At 37.0% G+C, this 23,864-nt stretch overlaps 1 protein-coding gene across 2 annotated transcripts in view; it reads right to left on the reverse strand.

The window, feature by feature from the left end:
- ZSWIM6 (zinc finger SWIM-type containing 6) overlaps positions 1-23,864 on the reverse strand; it is a 211,403-nt gene that overhangs the window by 59,419 nt on the left and 128,120 nt on the right. For both annotated transcript variants that reach the window (XM_043887580.1, XM_043887581.1), the window contains exons 2-4: positions 23,368-23,724; positions 6,937-7,085; positions 3,149-3,299 (exon numbers count right to left, since the gene is read on the reverse strand). In XM_043887580.1, the coding sequence (XP_043743515.1) occupies positions 3,149-3,299; positions 6,937-7,085; positions 23,368-23,724 (657 nt within the window). The remainder of the gene's footprint in view (positions 1-3,148; positions 3,300-6,936; positions 7,086-23,367; positions 23,725-23,864) is intronic.

The following is a 23,864-nucleotide window of genomic DNA, read 5'->3' on the forward strand; positions in this document are numbered from 1 at the left end:
GACAATCTGATGCCTCTGAATCTCTCTGCCAAGAAGCAGTTACTTGGCTGAGATACTCTTACTTGTACACTTTCATCAGATTAAGGCGTTCATGCCAGGAATTTTTTTTCTCCTGGTGTATTGGCCATTGCCAGAAATGGACCCATCGAATCCACCGGTGCTAAGGAGTTAAGCATCTGAGATTTAATTTAACAGTTTCAGCTTTATTAAGCTGTCACAGAGCGGCCCTACTTTGATAACAGTAGCTGCTCCAATTATGGCTTGGTTTAGGGTTGACAAGTATAATGATTCATTCGTGGCACATGAGAAGCAATAAAAGGTTGTTTTGCATTACAGCTTTAAAAATGTGGGCACTTTTTTCATTTAATTTGTCACTTAGCTTTTGCTAAGAGGACATTTAAATTGCAGTAAAAGGCAAATGGGGCTTTTAGTTTAAATGTAATCCCCATATTTAAATGATCTGTAATGGTGCAGTGTTGGAGTGGGAACACTATTGTCTCACAGTGGGTCCTGATGGTGACATGTGACATTTGTATTCAGGTCCTGTATTATCCATGTGGCTAAAGGGCTTCCAATTTCATTTCACAGCCAGAAGCCTGCAGAAAACACCAATTAACTTGCAGATCCCATTTGCCGACAAAACTCAGCCTCTTCTCAATGTCTGGCATCTGGCAGTGCTCAGCATTTAATTCCAAAGCAGAGCCTTGAAGCAATGTGAGCCCTGTGCAGGGGCACAAAGTCAAATTCCCCCATTTTCTTAAGAAGCAAAATCCTTTTCTTTTGTAGTCCAGAAGCAACTTTTAGTTAATTTTTTTGGTGAATGAAGATGTGAGAGCTACTGTCACGCCCACGTGAGATTCTCCACAGAACTTAGACCTCATTAAAATGGCAAGTGACCTGTGCTCACCATCGCAGTATACAGGAGAATTTATAGCTGTCTAGTAATGACTGGATGGCGGGGGGAGCGGTGGGAGGGGGGGGAGGCTTGATCTGTGAAAAAAAGAAAACACAGGCCAAGAATATGTATTCTTCATCTTGGACTGAAATCAAAGAACCTGTATAAAGCCTGGTCCATAATTAGAAAGGTAGTCCATGAGAGTGTGTAACAAGAATCAGCTAGTGAAAACTTCTGCCTAATGAGAATTAATACTTTTGATTGGGGGTTGAAGTACATAATTTTCAAGGCTAACTTGCAAAAGTGAACTACAACTAATGGATTAAATGTAAACACTGAAATTTTTATTTAACTGTATCACTTGTACTATTTTTTGGTAACCAAAATATTTAGTTGATATATTCTTTCTAATTAGTTATCTGTAATTTTAAGCTTCTTTAAGTACCAAAGCTCTTTAAATTTTATTCATCTAATAATCCAATAATTTTTCCTGAAATGATTACCTTCATTATAGTTATTTTTTTAATGTTAATCCTTTTTACTGCCATAAACCAACTAGTCAATTCAACACTTACTGTAGAGTTACAAAATTGAGGAGTCTTTACTTATAAATCACTCAGTATTTTATAAAAATTTTTTTTCTTTTTTTTTTATTAGTTGGAGGCTTATTACTTCACAACATTTCAGTGGGTTTTGTCATACATTGATATGAATCAGCCATAGATTTACACGTATTCCCCACACACTTGTGTTCTCCAAGTACCACACTGAGCTCCCAAACATTTCCTGCCAGGCCACTGAAAGGATCCACTCGAGCTACAGACTGATTTAAATTTTGACTGAGAGAAAGGCCACTGACGTTACTTCCGGTGACCCAAGGAAAGTACTAAGATTAAATTATTACAAGATACTTAATAAAAAATACTTCAGGAGAAGGTCAACAAGTATCTTAACATTGGGAAATAGCAGACACATGTTAAAAAACAAACAAGAGCTGTCATCCACAAACCAGTTCCTGAACATACATCCTATTAATGGGAAAAAGGAAACTATGATGTCCAATTCTTTACCATCTTGCTGTATAACTTTAAAGGGTCACACTATGTCATTTTGTGGAAGTTTCTTAACCTCCTCAGACTTTAGTTTCCTTATCTGTAAGCAGTTCATCTTAAAGGTCCCTTCCAAGCATTATAACTGGTATCTTCACAGACAACAGTCTTTCTTGATCTGGGCATGGGATCAAATAGCATGATGTGGCCCATCAATAGCCAAGAGGAAGACAGAAGGTGAAGGTATGAAGACTTCTACTATTCTATTTCACTGAAACTAGAAAGTTAAAGTGAAAGTCGCTCAGTCGTGTCCGACTCTTTGTGACCCCATGGACTATGGAGTTAGTGGAATTCTCTAGGCCAGAACACTGGAATGGGTAGCCTTTCCCTTCTCCAGGGGATCTTCCCAACCCAGGGATCAAACCCAAGTCTCCCGCATTGCAGGCGGATTCTTTACCAGCTGAGCCACAAGGGAAGCCAAACCTTCTAATAAATATCCAGAACATAAAATTAAAATAGGCACTGACAAAATATTTGCCAAAAATTCCATTTGTCACATACAGACTTCTTAACAGACAAGATAACAAATTAATTATTAATTTCTCTAGCAATGAGTACTGAGTAACAAGAGTCACTTCTGCAAATTTCTCAGTAAACACAAGTAGTGGATTTCTTATTTTTTTCAACCACCTGCTGTATTTACATCTTTACCACCATGGATTTGGAAAGCAATAAAAATTATAGAGTTTGCTGTGACTTTTCCATTCTGACAATCAGTAGTTCATCTAAGTTGAGAATAATTTTAAAAAATGACGACTCAAATTACTTTCAATAACTTTAATGTAGGTAAAAGGGGAAAACAGCCAAATTCCAGCTGAACTGATTACAATAGTAGTCTGGAAACAAATAATCAATTCTATTGTACCAAATAACTATCTGGAAATACACATTCCCCCCCACCAAAATACTTAAAAGCAGACCTGTGCTTGCTTTCCTTGACATCAGACAATTCCCCCCAAACGCTGCCAAGATTGACTCCTAGAAATGCTTCATTCTCCCTGTCCTAGCCCGTATACAATGGCGACAGGTTCATAGAAAAGCAGCTCTCTCTTCTGCAATATTCTGACCATGCTTTTTACACTTTCTATCCCAGTCTTCAGCTGCACATAACTCAATGGCAATTCATCAGAAGATTTATACTTACCCAACTCATCCCAGAGCTGCCTATATTTGTCAGTCATTGCAGTGCCTTGTTGCCTCCAAAGTGACAGACGAGGGTCAGCCATGAATTGCTCTGTTATCAAAGTCAACATTCGGGCCCCATTTGAGTCCCTCATCTTCAACATCTCCCGCACCTAGTGGGAGGAAAAAAACACCTTCAGAAAAATGTTAAAAAATGAACAGTAATACAGAGACAGAACACTTTACTTCTTTGGGGAGTGAAGTTACAGGGGTGGTGTTGGTGGTGGTGGTGGATTCTTTTAACACCACCCTTTTTAAGCAAACAACAGTTGTTAAAAACAAGCCTCTGAAAAAAAATAAAAAAATAAAAAAAAATAAATTAATTAATTAAAAAAAAAAAAAAACAACAAGCCTCTGTCCTCAATGGCAATTTAATCAAAGAATGACCATTAATAGTTTTAAAATTGTGTTTTAGAATCCACATAAGAACAAAGAAATTGCCTAACTTACCAATTCCCCCCTAAAAATGTTTTTGCCAGACTGCAAAGCAACAATACCAAAACAAACAAGACAAATCATTTGGTACCTTCTTAACTCTCTAACTGACTGCACATACCACCAGAGTAATGGAGTCTAAAGAACTGTACCAAAAACTCTTTAGAGATCTTCTAAACTGATCTAATGATGTTTATAGTAATAGCATCTGTCCTTTGTTTTTTTTTTTTAACTTTATTCACATACATACAATTCACCACTTTAAACTGTACGATTCAGTGGTTTTTTTAGCATATTCAAGCACAAGCTATACAAGTCCTTCGTTTTTTGAGGTAAACTAGTAATTGCACTAGACAAGGATTTCAACATAAAGAGCAACACATACTTCTATTCATTCAGATGGGACTGCTTTTGCAATGGTAAGAGGAAATGTTCAGGGCTGTGTAAGTTCAAGAACTCTTTTGCTCCAAATGAGCAATCCTTATAGCAGAATCATAAGTGACTTCATAAATTAACTCTGCTTCTCTGTTTTGGAACATCAAGCTCTGTCCATTATTCTTCTGTTATAGCTCCCAAATAAATGAGAAAGCAAAGAAAGAAACATAAGGCTAAGTTGCTCTACAGGAAATCCTAATGAATCCATCCATTCCTAAAGCGTGAAATGTTATGTGTTCAACAACTAGGAGTCTAAGCTGAGTGCCAGTTCTCTGTACAGGAAGGCAGTGGAGCGAGGTCACAGGCAGTACTGAAGGAGAGGGGAGAGTCCTTTTATTCAAAAGTCTTCCTATGTGAAAGCCAAATGAAGGAGGAAACAGTAGATCTTTAATAAAGCAGCCTAAACCTCTAGGTCAATCTATTCTGCCTCAGGCCTGCACCCTGAGAAGTAACGGAACCGCCTCTCCACGGGCTTCAGAGTTTGAGTCTCGTAGAGAACTCGAATGCACTTCTACCTTGAATCACAAGGGTGCTTCCAGGAGGGCTGTTTCAGTAACCTTAAGAAGTACTAATAAGCAGGAAGAAATGGAGGTGCCACTTGTTGGGCATCTTGCTAAAGAGTCTTACATTTATACTTTGCCTCTTAATCTTTACAACAACCATAAAAAGTAGGGGAGATTATAATACTCATTTTACAAATTATAAAGCCATGCCTCAGAAGTGAAGTAACTTGTCCAAAGGACAAGAGGAACAACTGGAATCAGAATCCGGATCTGTCTTAACTCTGGAAATTATGCCATTTTGAAAATTAGATGTTGCTGTTACTTCCTTTAACATTTAACAATGTGAACATCATACATACAGATAAAAATAGCAATTGCAGGCCCATCTAATTCCTTTCACATTGTTTCCTCTAGGCCGCAGTGTACTTTCTACTGACGTGAGAATCTAAGAAATACTTACTGTGTGTCTAAATACACCAAACCTTTAATATCACCTCTGCACATTATAGATTTAATTTAGCACTTATTTCCCTGATGAATTTCTAACCTACTACTCAGTTAGCAACAGCAATGAAAATAAATGCTTTACTACTAAGCATATAAACCGAGAACTATTAACCAACACTCAAGCACATCTATATAGCCTAAAGGTAATTAATTTCAGACTGTTGACTCTGACGCATTACAAGAGTTTGAAGTGCTATGAATTACCAAAGATTCATTAAGTCATGTGAAATAATTTTAGAGTTAGATGTATTCTTGAAAGTGGAAAATGAAAGTCACTCAGTCGTGTCTGACTCTTTGCGACCCTGTGGACTGTAGCCCACCAGGCTCCTCTGTCCATGGGATTCTCCAGGCAAGAATACTGGAGTGAGTAGCCACTTCCTTCTCCAGGGGATCTTCCGGACCCAGGAATTAAACTGGGCCTCTTGAATTGCAGGCAGATGTTTTACTGTTTGAGCCACTACTGTAATTCTTGAAAAACTGGCAATCTGTATATGGTACATGAGATAAAACCTTTTTTAAGGGCTGCACTGCATGGTATGTGGGATCTTAGCTTCCTGACCAGGGATGGAACCTGTGCTCACTGAAGTGGGAGCTCAGAGTCTTAAACCACTGGACTGCCAGGAAAATCCGGGGCTAAATCTTTATGTAAAGGGTTTTCATTAATCAGAATACACTAGTTTTGGGCCATAAGCAATAACAGTTACTTCAATTCTTCTGAGAAATGGCAATCCACTCCAGTATTCTTGCCTAGGAAATCCTATTGGACAGAGGAGTCTGGTGGGCTATCGTCCATGGAGTTGCAAAGAGTCGGACATGATTGAGTGACTAAACTTACCCACAAAAGGTTTTAATTATTATGAATATGAGAGAAATTGTGTAACAAAAGTATCAATGAACATAGTTACCTGTTCCTTTAAAACCAATCTGAATTCATTATCTATAATGATGGCTGCACCCCCAATGAAAAGACATTGCCTTAACATTATTTAAAAAGCATTTTATCCAGTATTTAGAACTATGTTCATGGTACTCAAGTTCTGTGTAAAGCAACAGATGCAGCTTCTGTTCACAATGAACTTATACTAAAGATAACTTTTGTCTCTTAGGCTATCAAATGTTTGTGATGAAAATTAACATTTACCAAGACCCAACTACTGTTAAGACACCATTATAATATAACATCATAATCACAACAACTTGAAGGGATATGCTACTATTTAGCTAAATTTATACATGAGGAAACTGACTTAAATAACTTGCAAAGGTATACACACTCAAGATTTTAGAACTGAGATTTAAACCCAGGATTCTATGACTCCAAAGTTTCTGTTCTTGAAACTAATTTTAAAATACTGACATTAAACTAATTATACAAAGCATATCTTAAGGACTATATTCAAATTTATGCTCTACTTGGGAAAAATAACCAGAAAAATTAAAAAAAAAACCTGAAAAAATGGCATTTCAATTAACATCAAGCTATTTTTAGTATTGAACAGTTTTTCAAAATTGTATAAGAACTGAAAAAAGACAAAAATGGCCCATATCTTACCTAAAGACATCTAAGTAAATTAATGCTTGCATTACAACACAGAAGTCTCTAATGGTTGATTATAACTTTGTTTATTTTTTTTCCCTTGGGCCATGCCACTCAGCTGACAGGATCTTGGTCACCCCTGCCCAGGGACTGAACTGGAGCCCCAGCAGTAAAAGTGTGGAGTCCTAACCACTGGACTGCCAGGCAATTTCCATTTCTTAAAAAAAGAAAAAAAATTTACAAAGAAGCCTTTATCTTATTCTATACATGGTAGTATATACTTTCTATAAATGTATATATTTAGAATATTTCTTTAAAAATAAAAAGTCATACCTTTGCAAAGAGCAAATTAAGCTGCTTCCCTGATCCGTGGTACCCGCCCTGGGAAAGGAACAGTTTAACCTGTTCTTGAACCTGCTCTTCATCTAAGTGCCAGCAGTTTTCATCATCTATACTAGCACCTGCTGTTGGGTCAGGAGCACCTAGAAATAGAAAGAAAAAATAACACATATGCTAGATAAAAACTCTGTGCTAAAAGGATCTGACAATAAACTTGAAAAGAATTAAGATTCTACACTTTTTGCCTAAATACTTTTTAATCCAATCTTAATATACATACAAATGTATGACCGAAAATAAGTGTGAAATTATTCTTTTATATGCAGAACTTTGCTGATCTGTGCTAAGCTGAAAGGTGTTGACTTAAGAACTGAGACGTTTCCTTTTTTTAATACCAGAGACTGTACATGAGATGAGTTTACAGGTTCTCTAAAGAATAAAAAAATTCACAAAAATGTAAATATTGTAATATTGTAAATATTGTCTCATTGTAAATATATGTGTTTATAAATCTCTGCTGTGTACGGCTTGTTAGTAAGATGTTTTTCAAAGACATTAAAAAATATGAAACCAAGTAAACTCAGCAGAGTATTTCTCTTGACTCTGTTAATTCAAGAAGCTCTCACCATTATTTGCTGTGTATAAACTACATGCTGACATAGGTCTTCAGCTGCAGAAAACCAAAGATTAAAAAGGGAAATCAAGCCACTCGGGAACAGGCAGTGCAGCTGTTGTACTAAACCAGGTTGTAGTATCACCTTGCCAAACTGCATAAATATTTTATTGCTGAAGTAAACACAAATGATAACATCTATGTAACAGTCTGCAGACTACCTTAGAAATTAAAATTACCTGGATATTTAGGCAAGTGAAAACTGTTTTATATTTATTAATAAAATAAAATGGTATTAAAGGCCTAAGATTCATTAAGTAATACAAAAACTAAATCTAAAACCTCTCATTAATAGTGTTTCATCTGCTTATTAAGCCCTAAAAGAAACTCTGTAGATATGGTTCCACACTTCTTTTCTTTTAATAATCTCACACAGACTCATTTGGCCAAGGAAATAATCACCAACACGCACTTGGGACCAGGTTCCAATAGTCGCTAGGAGCAAGAATAGGTCTGTAGACCTCCCTGAGAAAGTGTGCGTTCATCCACTCAGCCAACATACTTACTGAGAGTCCTCTGCTAGACTCAGGGATGGAATGGGGTACAAAACAGAATTCCTGTCCTCATAGAATTTACCATCTAGTCAATGGCTTTCAAACTTTTTTGACTAAGAGCCACAATAAGAAACATAATTAATACCATACCCAATACACCTGTGTATCTAGACACTTATATGATCACATCTATTTATTAATCTGAAGCAACAGTATGACCAAAAAATATCCTTACTGTAAAAGTGAGAAGGTCTGATATTTTCTGTACTATTTCACTTTTTAAAAGCTCATAATTTTTAAAACTGATTTCATAATGAATAATGGGTTGCAATTTACTATTATAGAAACACCGCTTTAAGTGTGTGAAACAAATACCAATGTAATCACCCATATAAACATTTAAGAATAAATGAACTGTTCATAGCAAAGGACAAAGAGCCAGGAGACTGTATCAGAGAGCTCTGACCTGGCCTTGGGTTCATAGCAAAGGACAAAGAGCCAGGAGACTGTATCAGAGAGCTCTGACCTGGCCTTGGATTGGCAGAATAAGCACACGGAGCTGAGATCTGCCTTAAGCAGATTAGAAGATGACTAAAGGCAGGAAAAGGAAGCACTGAATCTACATGTGAGACTAAGGCTTACGCAGAGGTCTCAGGCAGAAGGGAACACGGTGTGTGGATGAAACAAAACATACATGTCCATGCAACCCAACAGGAGAGGATGAGGGAGAAGAGCAGTACAAGACAACTCGAGAACAGCAGGGCCAGGGAACACTGACCGGTGAGGAGCTTACTCTTTCTCCCTAAAGTAATGAATGGTAATTCACAACAAGGCCATGCAGAGTAGAAGAAAAGAATAATCTAGAAAGTAGAAGATGTTCTGCTCTGATACACATCAATTTCAACAGTCCTACCATGGTGTATTGGTGGTGGTGGTGGAGTCGCTCAGTCATGTCCGACTCTTTGCGACCCCGTGGACTGTAGCCCACCAGGCTCCACCATCCATGGGATTTTCAAGCAGCCATAAAAGTGAATGTGAAGATTCTTTATGTACTGCAGTGGAAAGATACACCTGAGATATGAGTGATCAGGGAACTCAGAGAGACAGTTTTCTGGATTATACAATTAGATAACACACTGGATGACTCACTCCCTGATACACAGACCACCAGAGCAGCAGAATCAGGTTTCAGGGAGGGGCAGTGTGTGGATCATGAGTACGGATTTTTGTATTATTATTATTTTTAATATCTTGGCCACACCTCTCGATATGCAGGATCTTAGTTCCCCAACCAGGTACAGAACTTACACCCCCTGCAGTGGAAGCACTGAGTCTTAACCACTGGACCACCAGGGAAGGCCATGAGTTCAGTTTTAGATGTGGTGAATTTGAAGTACCTCTGAGATACTCAGCCAAGAAGAGGGGAAAGGATTTAAAGTATGGAGCTAGATATACTATGGGACGCGGTACAGGGTAAAAAAATTGTCTAGGATGGAACCATACGGAAGGCCAACACTTAAAGGCTGGGCAAGAGCCACTATCAAGTACTGGGAGGAATGGGGGGAAAACAAGGAGGTAGAAAGATATAAATACATTCCACTCCTACCAAGGAAGGAAATCCTATCAAAGACGAACTACTGCTCAAGTATCCTCACATGAATTATATTTCATTTTCTTCTCACAATGTCCCCTGGAGGTGAGTATAGCTCATGATCCCCTTTCTATAGATGGAGAAACACAGGTTCAGAGTGGTTATGACCTGTCTGTCCACAGCCCACACTGCCAAATGCAGTCTCCCAGTTCTCTCCCCTGCTGAAGAATATATCCCAGAACCTTGGAGCTCAGGTTGAACCCTGAAAGCATCAAGGCAGTGGCTGTCAACCATAAATCAAAGAAAAATTTAAGGAAGAATACTGGGATCTGTTAGCATGTTTCTCCTTTACAGGAAAATTTAAGCACACACAATATTGTGAAGAGCTAATTAACTACTGGGGTTATATCTGTATCCCATAGGGATACACAACCCCTAATCCAGCTCACCTCTTTGATTCTAGAGAAAGATGACACAGACACACACCTGCACAAAGATAGGCCTCTGTTTCCTCAACCCTAATCTTCTATTATGTAGGAATAAAAAATTAAGTAATAAAAATTAGAAATTTTCTCATGTGACTATGCAGAAAACAATTTAGTCATAAGAATGCACACAAAGGTAATTAGTTGATAAATAAAACATAAATTTACTCTAAACATAACTCAACATTTTAGGAAAAAAGACACATACACTTTACATTATATACCAGGGAATTCATGTTTACAACATCCCTCCCAAAAGAGGAAATTTATTTATTAAACTTTAATGCTGAAGTCCAAACGCTTAAATCCTAAATGTCATGATTATATGCATTAAAGTACTGACTAAGCCCTGCATAAAATGTAGATGTGCAAGATTTATTTCTACTTGCTAATGGCTGTCTATAATCAAAGACAAACCTTTCAGAATTTAGCTTTGAGAAAGGCAGGCAAAGAGAAACATAATTCAAGCATTTATACATTTGCTATTAGATATAAACCACACTGGGCAGGAACCAGAATCTGTGTATATAAATTAAATGGTCCTTTAAAGTGTTTTAAAACTATCATATTTTTTATCCTTATTTATATTTATAATTATAAACTCTGTAACTTTTACAACTGTGTAATTAATCTTTGTGAGCATTTTATGACTAAAGCTTAATTTTACAAAGTTTCAAGCCTTCAGGGAAAGTGAAATTATCTGTTAAACAAAGTGCAACGGTTTTATTGGCTCTTGCTCCCAGCCAAAGTGTATGAATTTGATTCACTCTCCTACCTTGGTTACATAATGCCACAGGAGGAGAGCAAAGGAGAGTTCATGAACGTGAAGGACTACTGTACAAGTCTCTGGCCTGCCCTGTCTGCTACTTGATTTGGTTCTGCTTTAGTTTTGATTTACTCCAGTATCAAAACTCTTACCCCAGCAGTTCTCAAGATCAGGAGTGTATCAAGACTCCTGAAGCACACTGTGAAAAGTAGATGCTTAGGCACCACTTCAGACCTACTGAACCAGAATCCTTGCCATAGATAACATGGCAGGGGCTGTGGAGATGGGAAGTGTGGCTGGGAAACAATTCTGTATTTGGAGGGAATCTTAAACATGGTGGCACATTCTGGATCTTTGGATTGAAAAGTACTCACCAAGTCCAGTGTACTCACCAAAGTATAATAAATGTAAGACCTATTGACTAAGATGTCTGTCTCTTATCACAAAAACAGTCAATTCCAAGCACTGGACACCACCAAATCACACTGCAAATTTTAAACTGAGATATTAAGATATATTCAGTAACTGGCTCATGCTATATTTGGTATGTGGAATTATTCACAGCCTTGTATTCTAATGGGGAATTTAATTATTTCTCTTTTCTCAAAACTGCTGGAAAACAAATTCAAACAAAAAGTGAAAGGTTTTAGTTTACATCTTCATCTTAACTGTGACCTAACTGCCTCAATACCACGGTTGTCCAAATAATGCTTTAAGCATTTATATTTAAGTAGCAGTGCTTTTTTATTGTTGTTAAAATTTAATTGTCAAATTCAGTCTACAGAGGAAGAATGCAGGAAGCAGATGTCTACACTGCAGAGGTGATTAATTCAGCCTCTTTTGCAGGACCTATAAAAGAATGCCATCTCCTACAGTTTTAGTGCCTGCTATTAAAGATAGGAAACATTAAGTCTGTGGCTTACAAAGACACTGGTACACCTGTCTTACAAGCTGAAGGCAAAAATCCTGACATCAAACATTGGCCCAGAGAGAGAAAAGGCAACGCTGCAAACTTCAGTGATACAGGTTCAGAAGAAAAAGATCTTTCTTTAGCAGGGATGAGAACTAGAAGACCACTGAAAAATAATGTAATAATGTGTACTGAATAAACACACACTTGAGAAAACCTTTAAATTTTATTCTTACTGAAATCCTCATTTCGAGGCAGTAACTAATGTCTTCGTTTCCATATACAATTTTGTGGTGGCTGAGACAGCCAGATCCTGCATCACCTAGTCTCAATGGTCAGTCCATGTGATTCTGCTGCCATGATGCAGCATGGTGTCCTCTCCAGGACTGTGAGAGGACAACCTGTTTAGCCTGGAAGATAATGACAAAGGGACTCCAGGCGTGCGCCAGCCTCAACAAGCCACCTTCCCTTTAGCTAAATGCCAAAGAAATAAATAAGGAGCACTGTAATCAGGATATAGCTCAGGGAACTCAAATAGGCCTGTCAAGGTTTATAGCTCCTCTACTCTTTTCCTCTCACCTGACTTTATTACTCATCACTTAATATCATTTAATTTACTTCAGAAGTTCCAGTGACATACTTATTCATGTACAGAAATAATCATGTATTTTTATATGGATAAAGAGCAATAAAACACTTGTACATTCACTAATGCTCATTAAAAAATGAAGAATATAAGCATAGAGTGCTTAAGAGTTAGGTCATTTTCCATAACCTAGTAACAGATGTATTAATGTATTAACAATTACTTAGTACACAAATAATTAAATGCAAAGTTCTCAGAAAGTCTCATTTTTACATAACCTGACTCTTCTGATTTATTAAAAGAGATCTACTATGTTTACAAGGTTCAAGAGTGATTTGTTCAGATTATTTTCAAAGGTTTTTTTTTTTTTAAACTTCACAAATATTTTCCTCAACGATACCACTGCCAGCTGAAGACTCACGTCAACTGCCACATCACAATGATGGATAATAGCAACTCAACTTTACTCCTTTATAACTCTCCTGACCTTCTGAAATAGGCACTCTTTACAGACTGTTTCACAAATAAGAAAACTAAGCCCTGAGGAAATTAGTTCCTTCCCTCCACTAAAAGTGCTGGACAGCAAAGGGACTAGAACTCTAATGCAGGTTGTCTAACTGCTAAGCTCTTAAACACTCTGAGTACTCTTATAGTGCAAGGGGTGAAAAACCTGCAGTGAGGGAGATGGGAATAATAAACTCATTGAGCCAACAGGGAAACTTGTTCTTGTTCAGTCGCTAAGTTCTGTTGGACAATTTGCGACCCATGGACTGTAGCACACCAGGCTTCCCTGTCCTTCACTATCTGCCAGAGTTTTCTCAAACTCATATCCATTGAGTTGGCAAGGCCATCCAACCATCTCATCCTCTGTTGTTCCCTTCTCCTCCATTAAGGAGAGAGGGATGGTGAGGAAACTGATCACAGCTGATAACAAGCTACTGACAATTATGAGAGTCGGGGTAGTGTCAGAGATGACTATAGGGTATGAGAGAAGGCACGATTTGGAGGTAAAAACAGAAAGGATCAAGGGTATCAAGCTAAAAGTAACTTGGCTGCTTCTGTACTACCGTATATACCTGCTGGGTCAGAGATGTGACGCCTCCCAAAAGATTGCTTCTCTTCTGCTAAAACGAAATGTTTCCCATATGCAGATGATCATGTGTGCATGACTGTATATTTCAACAATTTTTTAGAAGAAATTTAAATCATGTTATGAAAACATCAAGTTCTAATTAAAACTTAATGGTAAAACTGGTAATTTTTGAAGGGAAATTTGGCAGTAATTACAAAACTCAAGATGTTGATACCAATTGTTCTGGCATTTCTACTATTCACTAAGAATCTGTTACTCAAAAGCACTTGCACAAATTCACACATACAAAAAGAATGGTCACAATAGCATTGCACATAGTAGAAAAAAATGAAAACAATTTTGAAATCATTTGGTATGTTAATGATTAAACAGACCCATAATATGTAATACTACACAGCACTTAACACAGTAACAGACCTTTTTGTGCTATTAAGAGAAAGTATTCAGGATGTATGAAAAAAAAAAAAGAAACTAAAAAAAACGTTTTAAAACTGTTTTAAAAAATTACATACTTGTGTGTGCACCAAAAAACTGCCTCAAAAACTATAAACCACACTATCAGCAGTGGCTGCCTTGGGGGAATAAGGGAGTTACTGCAGACTAAGAGAGCCAATGAGTACTTGTCTTTTTATCTTCATTTACTTCTATACATTTTTCAACATGTATTCTTTTTTTTTTAAGTTTCACACTACTGCACTTTGAGATGGCACATTTAAAGCAACTTTAATTCTCTCCTATAGAATATATTTGCTAATTAAATTGACCACCACTAGTAGGTCATACCTTTGTTTCACCAACTGTCAATGCCAGAATATTCTACAATGGAAAGGATAATGCTTGTAATAACTCAATTATCTCCCTAGGATAACTGAAAACCTGGTTGCTAATGCAAGCCCAATTCCATGAATATGACCATCCACAGGGAAACAAAATGAAGAGAGATGTGACATGAAGCCTCCATCAAACAACTCCAACTGTCACTCACTTTATATTTGGAACATGTGTACAAGAATAAATCTCCAAATTCTAAGAAAACAGAATTTAAAAATGATATGGTTACTTTTTTTAAAGTATCACTGATTTACAACATTATATTAGTTTTAGGGGTTCAGTATTTTTATAGACAACACTCCATCAACAGTAACTACACAATAATGGTTATAATTCCCTATACTATACCATATACCCTTGTTGTTTATCTATTTTTTAATATACAGTGGCTTGTATCTCTTAATCTCATAACCCTAATTTGACACTCCTCCCTTTCCCCTCCCCTCTGGTAACACTAATTTGTTTTTCATATCTGTAAGTCTCCTTCTACTGTGCTGCATACATTTGTTATTATTATATTTTAGATTCCACATATCATTGGTATCATAGAGCATTTGTCTTTCCCTGTCTTGACTTATTTCACTAAGCATAATGGCCTCTTGTTCCTACATATGGCTAACTTTCATTATTTTACTATGACAAAGTAGTATTCCACTCATATTCATACACCCCTTTTTCTTTATCCAATTGTCTACTGATGGACACTCTAAAGTGAAAGTGAAAGTCACTCAGTCGTGTCTGACTCTTTGCGATCCCATGGACTATGTAGTCTATGGAATTCTCCAGGCCAGAATACTGGAGTGGGTAGCCATTCCCCTCTCCAGGGGATCTTTCCAACCCGGGGTTCGAACCCAGGTCTTCTGCATTGCAGGAGGATTCTTTACCAGCTGAGCCACCAAGGAAGCTGGATTGCTTCCAAATCACGGCTATTCTAAACAAACAGTGCTGCTATGAACACTGGGGTGCATGTACCTTTTCAAATTACTCTTATTTTTTTTCGCTGTATATATATCCACGAATGAATCCACTGTTAAATCTATTTGTAGTTTTTCATTTTTCTTTTTTTTTCAGGAACCTCTGTACTGTTTGTAATGTAATGCCTCTAATGTAAGTGGCTGCACCAATTTACATTCCCACCAACAGAGTGTAAGGGTTCCCTTTTCTCCACATCCTCTCCAACATTTGTTATTTGTAGACTTTTTTAAAAAAAATATTAATTTACTCATGGCTGTACTGGGTCTTTGTGCTGAACCTGTATCTCCTGCACTGGCAGGCAGACTCCTAACCACTAAGCTACCAGGGAAAACCTGTTATTTGCAGACTTTTTGATGATGGCCACCCTGACAGATATGAGGTGATATCTTACTGCTATTTTAATTTGCATTTCTCTAACAATTAGTGGTGTTGAGCATCTTTTCATGTGTCTATTAACCATCTATATTTCTTTTTTGGAAAAATGTCTATTCAGGTCTTCATTCATTTTTTTGAACGGGCTGTTTATCTTTTTTTTGACACTGAGTTATATGAGCTACTTGTATATTTTAGATATTAATCCCACATCAGTCATATCATTTGCAGGTAGTTTCTCCCATTCTATAAGCTTATTGTCTTGCCAATGGTTTCCTTTACTGTGCAAAAGCTTTGAAGTTTAATTAGGTTCTATTTATTTTTGCTTTTTTTTTTTTTTTTTGGCCTTAGGAGACAGATGCAAAAAATATTGCTACAATTTACATCATAAGTATTCTGCCTATGTTCTCTTCTAGAAGTTTTATGGTTTCAGGTCTTACATTTAAGTCATTAATTCATTTTGATTTTTTTTTAATGTTGGAAGAAAATGTTCTAATCTCTGTTTCACATGTGGCTGTCCAGCTTTCCCAGAACCACATGTTGAAGAGACCGCCTTCTCTCCATTGTGTATTCTTGCCCCCTTTGTTGTAGATTAATTGACCACAGGTGTGTGAATTTACTTCTGGGCTCTTTATTCTGTTCATTAATCTCTGTGTCTGGTTTCTGTACCAGTACCATGCTGTTTTGATTACTGTAGCTTTGTAGTATAGTTCGATGAGTGGGAGGGTGACAGCTCCAAATTTGTTCTTTTCTCTCAAGATTGCTTTGGTTATTCTGCGTCTTCTGTGGTTCCATATGAATTGTACACTAAAGCCTTTGACTGTGTGGATCATAACAAACTGTGGGAAATTCTTCAAGAGATGGAATACCAGAATATCTTACCTGTCTCCTGAGAAATCTGTATGTGGGTCAAAAAGCAACAGTAAGAACCTTATATCAAACAACTGACTGGTTCAAAATTGAGAAAGGAGTACAACAAGGCTGTTTATTGTCACCCTGTTTATTTAACTTATATGCAGAGCACATCAAGTGAAATGTCAGGCTGGATGAGTTACAGGCTGGAATCAACATTGCCAGGAGAAATATCAATAACCTCAGATGTGTAGATGGATGATACCACTTTAATGGCAGAAAGTAAAGAGGAACTGAAGAGCCTCTTGATGCGGGTGAAAGAGGAAAGTGAAAAAGCTGGCCTAAAACTCAGTATTAAAAAAACTAAGATCATGGCATCCAGTCCCATCACTTCTTGGTAAATAGAAGGGGCAAAGGTGGAAGCAGTAAGAGATTTCCTCTTCTTGGGCTCTAAAATCACTGTGGATGGTGACTGCAGCCATGAAAATAGAAGAAAACTGCTTCCTGGCAGGAAAGCTACAACAAAGCTAGACAGTGTATTAAAAAGCAAAGACATCACTTTGCCAACAAAGGTCCATATAGTCAAGATTATGGTCTTTCTAGTAGTCATGTATGGATGTGAGGGTTGGACCATAAAGAAGGCAGAGCAACAAAGCATTCATGCTTCTGAACTGTGGTGCTAGAGAAGACTCTTGAGAGTCCCTTGGACAGCAAGGAGATCAAACCAGTCAATCCTAAAGGAAATCAGTCCTGAATATTCACTGAAAGGACTGATGCTGAAGTTGAAGCTCCAACACTTTGGCCACCTGATGTGAAGAGCCGACTCATTGGAAAAGATCCTGAAGTTGGGAAGGATTGAAGGCAGAAGGAGAAGAGGGCAACAGAGGATGGAATGGTTGGAAGGCAGCATTGATTCAATAGACATGAACTTAAGCAAACTCCAGGATGTGGTGAGGGACAGAGGCCTGGCTTACTGCGCTCCACAGGGTCACACAGAGTCGGACGCAACTTGGCAACTCGACAACAACAACAATGAATTTTAGGATTTTCTGTCCTAATTTTGTGGAAAATGTCATTGCTATTTGATAGGGATTGTATCAAATCTATATGCTGTCTTGGGTAGTATATCCATTTTAACAATATTAATCACTCTAATTCAAGAGCATGAGATATCTTTTTGTTTCTGTCTATCATCTGCATTTTCCTTCATCAATGTTTTATTGTTTTCAGAGCACAGGCCTTTCACCTACTCAGTTAAATTTATTCCTATGTATTTTATTCTTTTTGATTTAAATCTAATGACATTATCTTTTTTTACTTTCTTTTTCTGATATTTCATTATTAGTGTACAGAAATGCAACAGATTTTTGCATATTAACCTGTAGCCTGCAACTTTGCTGAATACATTTATTAGCTTTTGGGTGGAAATTTTAGGGTTTTCTATGCGAATAGTAACAATTTTAGTTCTCTTTCAATTTGGATGGCTTTTCTTTTTTCTGTCTGATTGCTGTGGTGAGATCTTCCTTCCAATACTATGTTAAATTGAAGTGGTGGGAGTGGACATCCTTGTCTTATTCCTGAATTTAGAGGAAAGGCTTTCAGCTTTTCACCACTGAGTATGATTTTTAACTGATGGGTTTGTCATAAATGACCTTTATTACATAATAAAGGACACTGTTACTTTTTGTTTAACTAATTTTGAGTGTCCATTACTTCTTAAATAATGTCCTTAGGGAAGCTGCCAAAAGATACAGGTCATAGTTCTAGCCCTGATGGAGCTTAAAATCAAGTAAAAATAAGCTGCACAACAAACATGGGATGGCTGAGTAGATTCACTTGTTTGGTAATATCTGGGAGAGACTGAATGGATTGATATATACAACAGCTGGACATGGAAGTATTTGAAGGCTAAATTAAGCAAGACAGGCAGGCATGAATGGAATTTATACGGCTAGTTGTATACGAAACCATGCTGAAACAAAACGAAATGTTTGATGGAAGAACAACACACAAATGCACACTTGGGTAGAAGAGGTACATTGGTCCTTCTGTGTGTGTCTATATAAAAATACTACCACCAGTCACAGAAGCAGGGGTGGAAAAGATCTTATATGTCATGTGTCATCCCTCACCTGACATGTGAATAGAACTGACTCAAACAACTGAATTTGAATTGCACAGGTCCAATTATTCAGGATTTTTTTTCAACAGTATTAATAAATACTAAGTACTACATGATCCCCAGTTGAATCCACAGATGTAGAACTGCAGATACAGAAGAACTGTGGGTACAAGGAAACACGGGTACAGAGGAACTGCAGGCACCCAGGACTAACTATGTAAGTTACACGTGGATTTTCCACTGCACAGATGGCTGATGTCCCTAACACCCAGATTGTTCAAAGGTCAACTGCACATCCCTTCAACATTTGGCTGACTGAGATGGTATCTCTCGACAGTCAACAGTGAAATGAGGGATGAATCTAGTATACTTTGGGGACTGAGTCAAGCACTGGGGGTAAAAGGGCCACAGAAATGACATCCTTTCCCTCTGTTCCAAGAAGAGACCAATGCCACAGGTGACGCTCAATCTGTCCCTTTTTGTTGTAGTCTGCCTAGTATAGGCTATCACGTAGGGAGGTCACCAAAAGGAACAGCAAAAGAGAAAAAAGTAGAAAAGGAAATATATGCCAGAGAGTCAGAGGACAGCAAGCTGACCTCCAACTCTATTATCATCCAACCCCCAATGGGTTTTTTTTCTCTTCTTTTTAACTATGACTACTTATGGGTACCCCAACATGAGGTAAACTCTTATCTTTTCTTTAATATTTTACATATGTAAGTATGACTAACATTTTTCCAATGCTGCTAGTGAAGATTATGAGCATTTTAAAGATGAGAGAAATGAGTCTTACCCAGGGTCATACAGGTAATACACAGCAGAGATAATAATGTACTCTAGGTCTCCAGGTTTCAATGTCCTGTCCAGATACCACAATTCACTAATTTATAATACATTAATAAGAAACATAAAAGACCAAAAACGGCTGGGATGAATTAACCAAGAGAGTAGGTTAGCGTTTAGAAATCAATAAATTTCTAAACACTAAGAAAAAACAATAGTTTTTCTTTTTTTGGAGAATATGGAAGCTAGAAAGTTTTATTATAATACAAAACCACGGTAAACAATTTTGCTTATCAATGCAAAACTACAACGGGCAATCGCCCTGGAGGGCCATTAACATCAATTAACTACCTTACAGCCACTTTTTAGTACACAATAATTGATTTAATCTAATCAAAATTATGTGGAAAATTTTATGAAACTAAAATGAAATGTAAAAAACTGACAAGGACTGAACAATTATGATAACTAAGTCTGTATTTCAAGTACTTTTACTCAATCTGTGATCCTGAATAAGTCACTAACCCATTCTCCTTGGTTTCTTCATCTACAAACTATTACAATTATAAATTTGCAATATGTAGCTTACAAGAAAATTATCAGGAACAATATGCCTAGAATAGACTTCAGAAAGCTTTTAATTCCTTAGCATAAAGTTCTTTAAAAAATATTTCAAAATAGTTAAGTAAAGCAACTAACAGAATTTTAAGAAGCTTTAGGACAAGTTCATAAGGAAAAGGAAAAACCTACTGTTAGCAGCATAGTTTGCATTTACTTAAAAATTATATTATGGCTTTCTTTTTAAAAGGATTTAGATAAGATAAACCTCATTCTCTTTAAGATACCTACTAACAAAATCTAATCTAAATCCTATCCTAACTCTATTTATCTAGTTAGGTAAAAGTGATGCCTTTCCTTACAGAAAAATGAACTCTTTCCAATACTCATGTTCAACGTTTTTCTCAAAGAAAAAAATACATTCTCAAAACTATGCAAGAAAATACTGTTTAAAAAATGACTTAGAGGATGCTTAATGTACAGATGTCTGGAGGCAGGTGGGACCATGTAGTCAAATAACTGCAAAACATTTTAAATCCCACCCCTTACTAAGTCATCAATCTAACAGTTAAAATAAGACCCTCCAGGGAGCAGATTTCCCATTTCATCACTTAAGGTCACGGCCTGCTTTCTAACTCTCTTCTTTTTTGCCACTTGTCACACTAGAATGGAAAGCAGGAAGGCAGCTTGTGTAATTGGCCCATTTCCAGGCTAGGAGCAAATCTGATGATAAATTAAGTGGAGAAAGCTGGCAGGAGAAACTGCTCAAGTTCACTGCTCTCGTGGAGCTGTTCTCATACAACAGTTATCCGAAAATCACATTCAGTTTAAAGCTAAGCTGCATTCTGTCCTTGATATTTCCTTAGTTTTTTTCTTCTAATTTTAGAAAGTCTGAAAGAAATATAATGTCATATGAATACTTTCTTACATCCAACCTTAGATTGTTTCATTAGTCCCACTATTTTGACGCAGAAATAGATTTTAAAAGCTTTTAGATAAGGAATTCTGGGGGCTGCTATCCTTTAAAACAAGGAAGACAAATGCAGAACCAACAACTGACTTGGTATGGACCTCTAGTTAAACTAAACCTCTGAGAACTAAATGACCAAGTGGATTATATGAATTTTAAAGAAAGGAAAAAAAGGGAGTACATAAAAGTTTGAAGAAATGGTATATGCTATTCTTCTGCCTTCAGTGAATGTTGAAATAAGAAGCCACAAATAGGCTCCTGAGAAATCTCTGAGATGACTGTTAGCTGGCCTGAATTTTCACACAGTAACACAACTGAGACAGACGGTATGACAGAGCAGAAGCCTACTTAAACTTAGAGAGTCCTTGAGAGCATGTGCTTTTGGTGGGTCCAGGGTACTTCTGTGGCAGAGTTGTTTACCATCCTGTTACTCAACACTGGCAGACTCTACCAAGTAAAATGCTTTATACACCTTGTAACAGCTACTTTAATAAAGCTGAGACTGATATGGAGAGCGCTAGAAGAAATATGGTTATGTGGATTTTCTGCTGACATAAAAGACATTTTAAAAGTATCATAAGACACCAGGAGACTTATAAAAGAATGTTCATAGCTTTATTCAAAACAAGGTTCATCAACAGTGAAATGGACAAATAAATCATGGTGTCCTCATACCCAGAATATTCTCTAGAGAGCTAGTTTCCAATAAGGTAGCTACTAATCATGTGGCTACTGAACACCTGCAATGTGGCTAGAGTTTGATGTGAGATGTGCTTGTGGTTAAGTGTAAAACAGATTTTCAAAGAAGAATGTGAATAAGAAGGGAAATATATAAATATTTTTGTTGAATTTATGAATGTTAGAATAATATGAATATGCTGAATTGACTTTTTAGGTATATTGAGATTAATATTATTAAAATCAATTTTACTTGTTTCTTTTTAAATATTTAAAATTATACATGTGGTTCACACTGCACTTCTATTGGTATTTCTAGTGCTGCTTAAGAGCAGTGAAAATGAATGAACTAAATGGTACATGAAACAATGTAAATAAATCTCATAAACATGAGATGATGTTTATGATTATTCAAATCATTCATGATTTTGAATGAAAGAAGTCAGACAGGGGCTTCCCTCGTGGCTCAATGGTAAAGAATATGCCAATGCAGGGAATATGGGTTCGATCCTCTGATCTGGGAAGATCCCACATGCTGCAGAGCAACTAAGCCCATGTGCCGCAACTACTGAGCCTGTGCTCTGGAGCCCGGGATCCACACCTACTGAGTCCTAGAGCCTGTGCTCCACGAGAGAGGACACTGCAGTGAGAAGCCGGCATGCGGCAACGCACAGCCAAAAATTAACAAGTACGTAATCCTCCCCCCAAAAAAGAAGTCAGATACCTAAAGCTTAAAATCAGGTAAGACTAAACCAGTGTTTAGTGATATTAACGTTAAAACACAAAGCACCAAGGAAGTGATTACCGTAAAAAAAATCAGGCAATGGTCACCATGAGGAACAGAAAGGAGCTGGTGACTGAAAGTAAGGGGGCACATGTGGAACCCTCTCAAGTGCCAAATGTGGTCTATTTCGTGGCCTGGGTGTTGGTTCGCTTTGTTAATATGCACATATATATTTTATGCACTTTTCTGTGTTACATCTCACAATTTTAAAAGTTTTTAGGAAATGAGCTCAACATTTCCTTAAACATTTACACTTTCTATGTCAAGGAAGAACTTTTCTAAAATGATAGGACTGAGTGAACTGGTCTCGTATCTCAACTATATGTAGACAGCTGATATACATGCTAACAAATAAGTGAGATAAGTTCAGTGTATAAAAGACTTAAACTCTTTTTGAGATTTCTTATACAGAATAATAGTCATATCCTAAACTCTCTCTAAACAAATGTTAGTATTTTTCTAAGATAAATTATTTCTTAACATGCAGTATCATATCAGAAACTTAATGCCTTGGAAAATACACTGTTTTAAGAAAATGAAAAAAATTCTGAATATGTGCAAGTCAGTTTACTGACAACAGCTGACAAGGGTGAATTTGTGTTTACCATAGCCAATATCTAGTATTTGATAAAACTGTATTAATACAAAACATAAATGTTTAAGAGCCAAGCTTTAACAAATAAGAGATCTTTCTGAGCATAAAAGGCTTGGTATCTCAGAGAATATATAGAACACTTCAGAAGAAATGTTTTAAGATGCAAAACCGAATTTAAACCCTCAGCTACCTAAGGGCAATGCTGATGATCTAATTCATATTTAGTTTACTTGTATATAGAAGAATTAAACTTATAAATGAACAATAATCCCAAGAAGCAAGCTATAGAATGACTGTCTATACTCACCATGTACTTGGTTGATTTCTGAATTCTGGGAAAGAATTTCATCTGCTAATTTTTGAGCAGTTGGCAAAACTTCTGTGTGGTGCACTGTGATCAAATACTGTACAAACTTTTGTAGTTGGTCTCTATTCATTTGAAAGAGAGTCTCTGAAATGGGAAGATGCAATTTGACCTGATCTGGCTTGCGGATGCGGTATAAAGACAGTGCCACAACATGTGCACAATAAAATATGTCCTTGTTTCCACAGCTGCAGGTCACTGAGGTAATCTTGCAACGATCAAAGCTGATGGCCACGTTGCAAACAGTTTCTGGCTCCGATTGTATTGCAGGTTCTGTCACTGTGCCACTCAAGTGGAAACCTATGTGAAAGAAAGGGAGGAGAGAGTTCAGCTTCTGCATTCAGATGCTACAAAATATTTTAATTCTTTGAAATGCGTAGTACTTGATAGCAGTAAGAAAAACATATGACAGATTTTATTTTCAAGTAAAAACATTCAGG

This window comes from Cervus elaphus, chromosome 25, assembly GCF_910594005.1.
Source record: "Cervus elaphus chromosome 25, mCerEla1.1, whole genome shotgun sequence".
NCBI classification, from domain to species: Eukaryota; Metazoa; Chordata; class Mammalia; order Artiodactyla; family Cervidae; genus Cervus; species Cervus elaphus.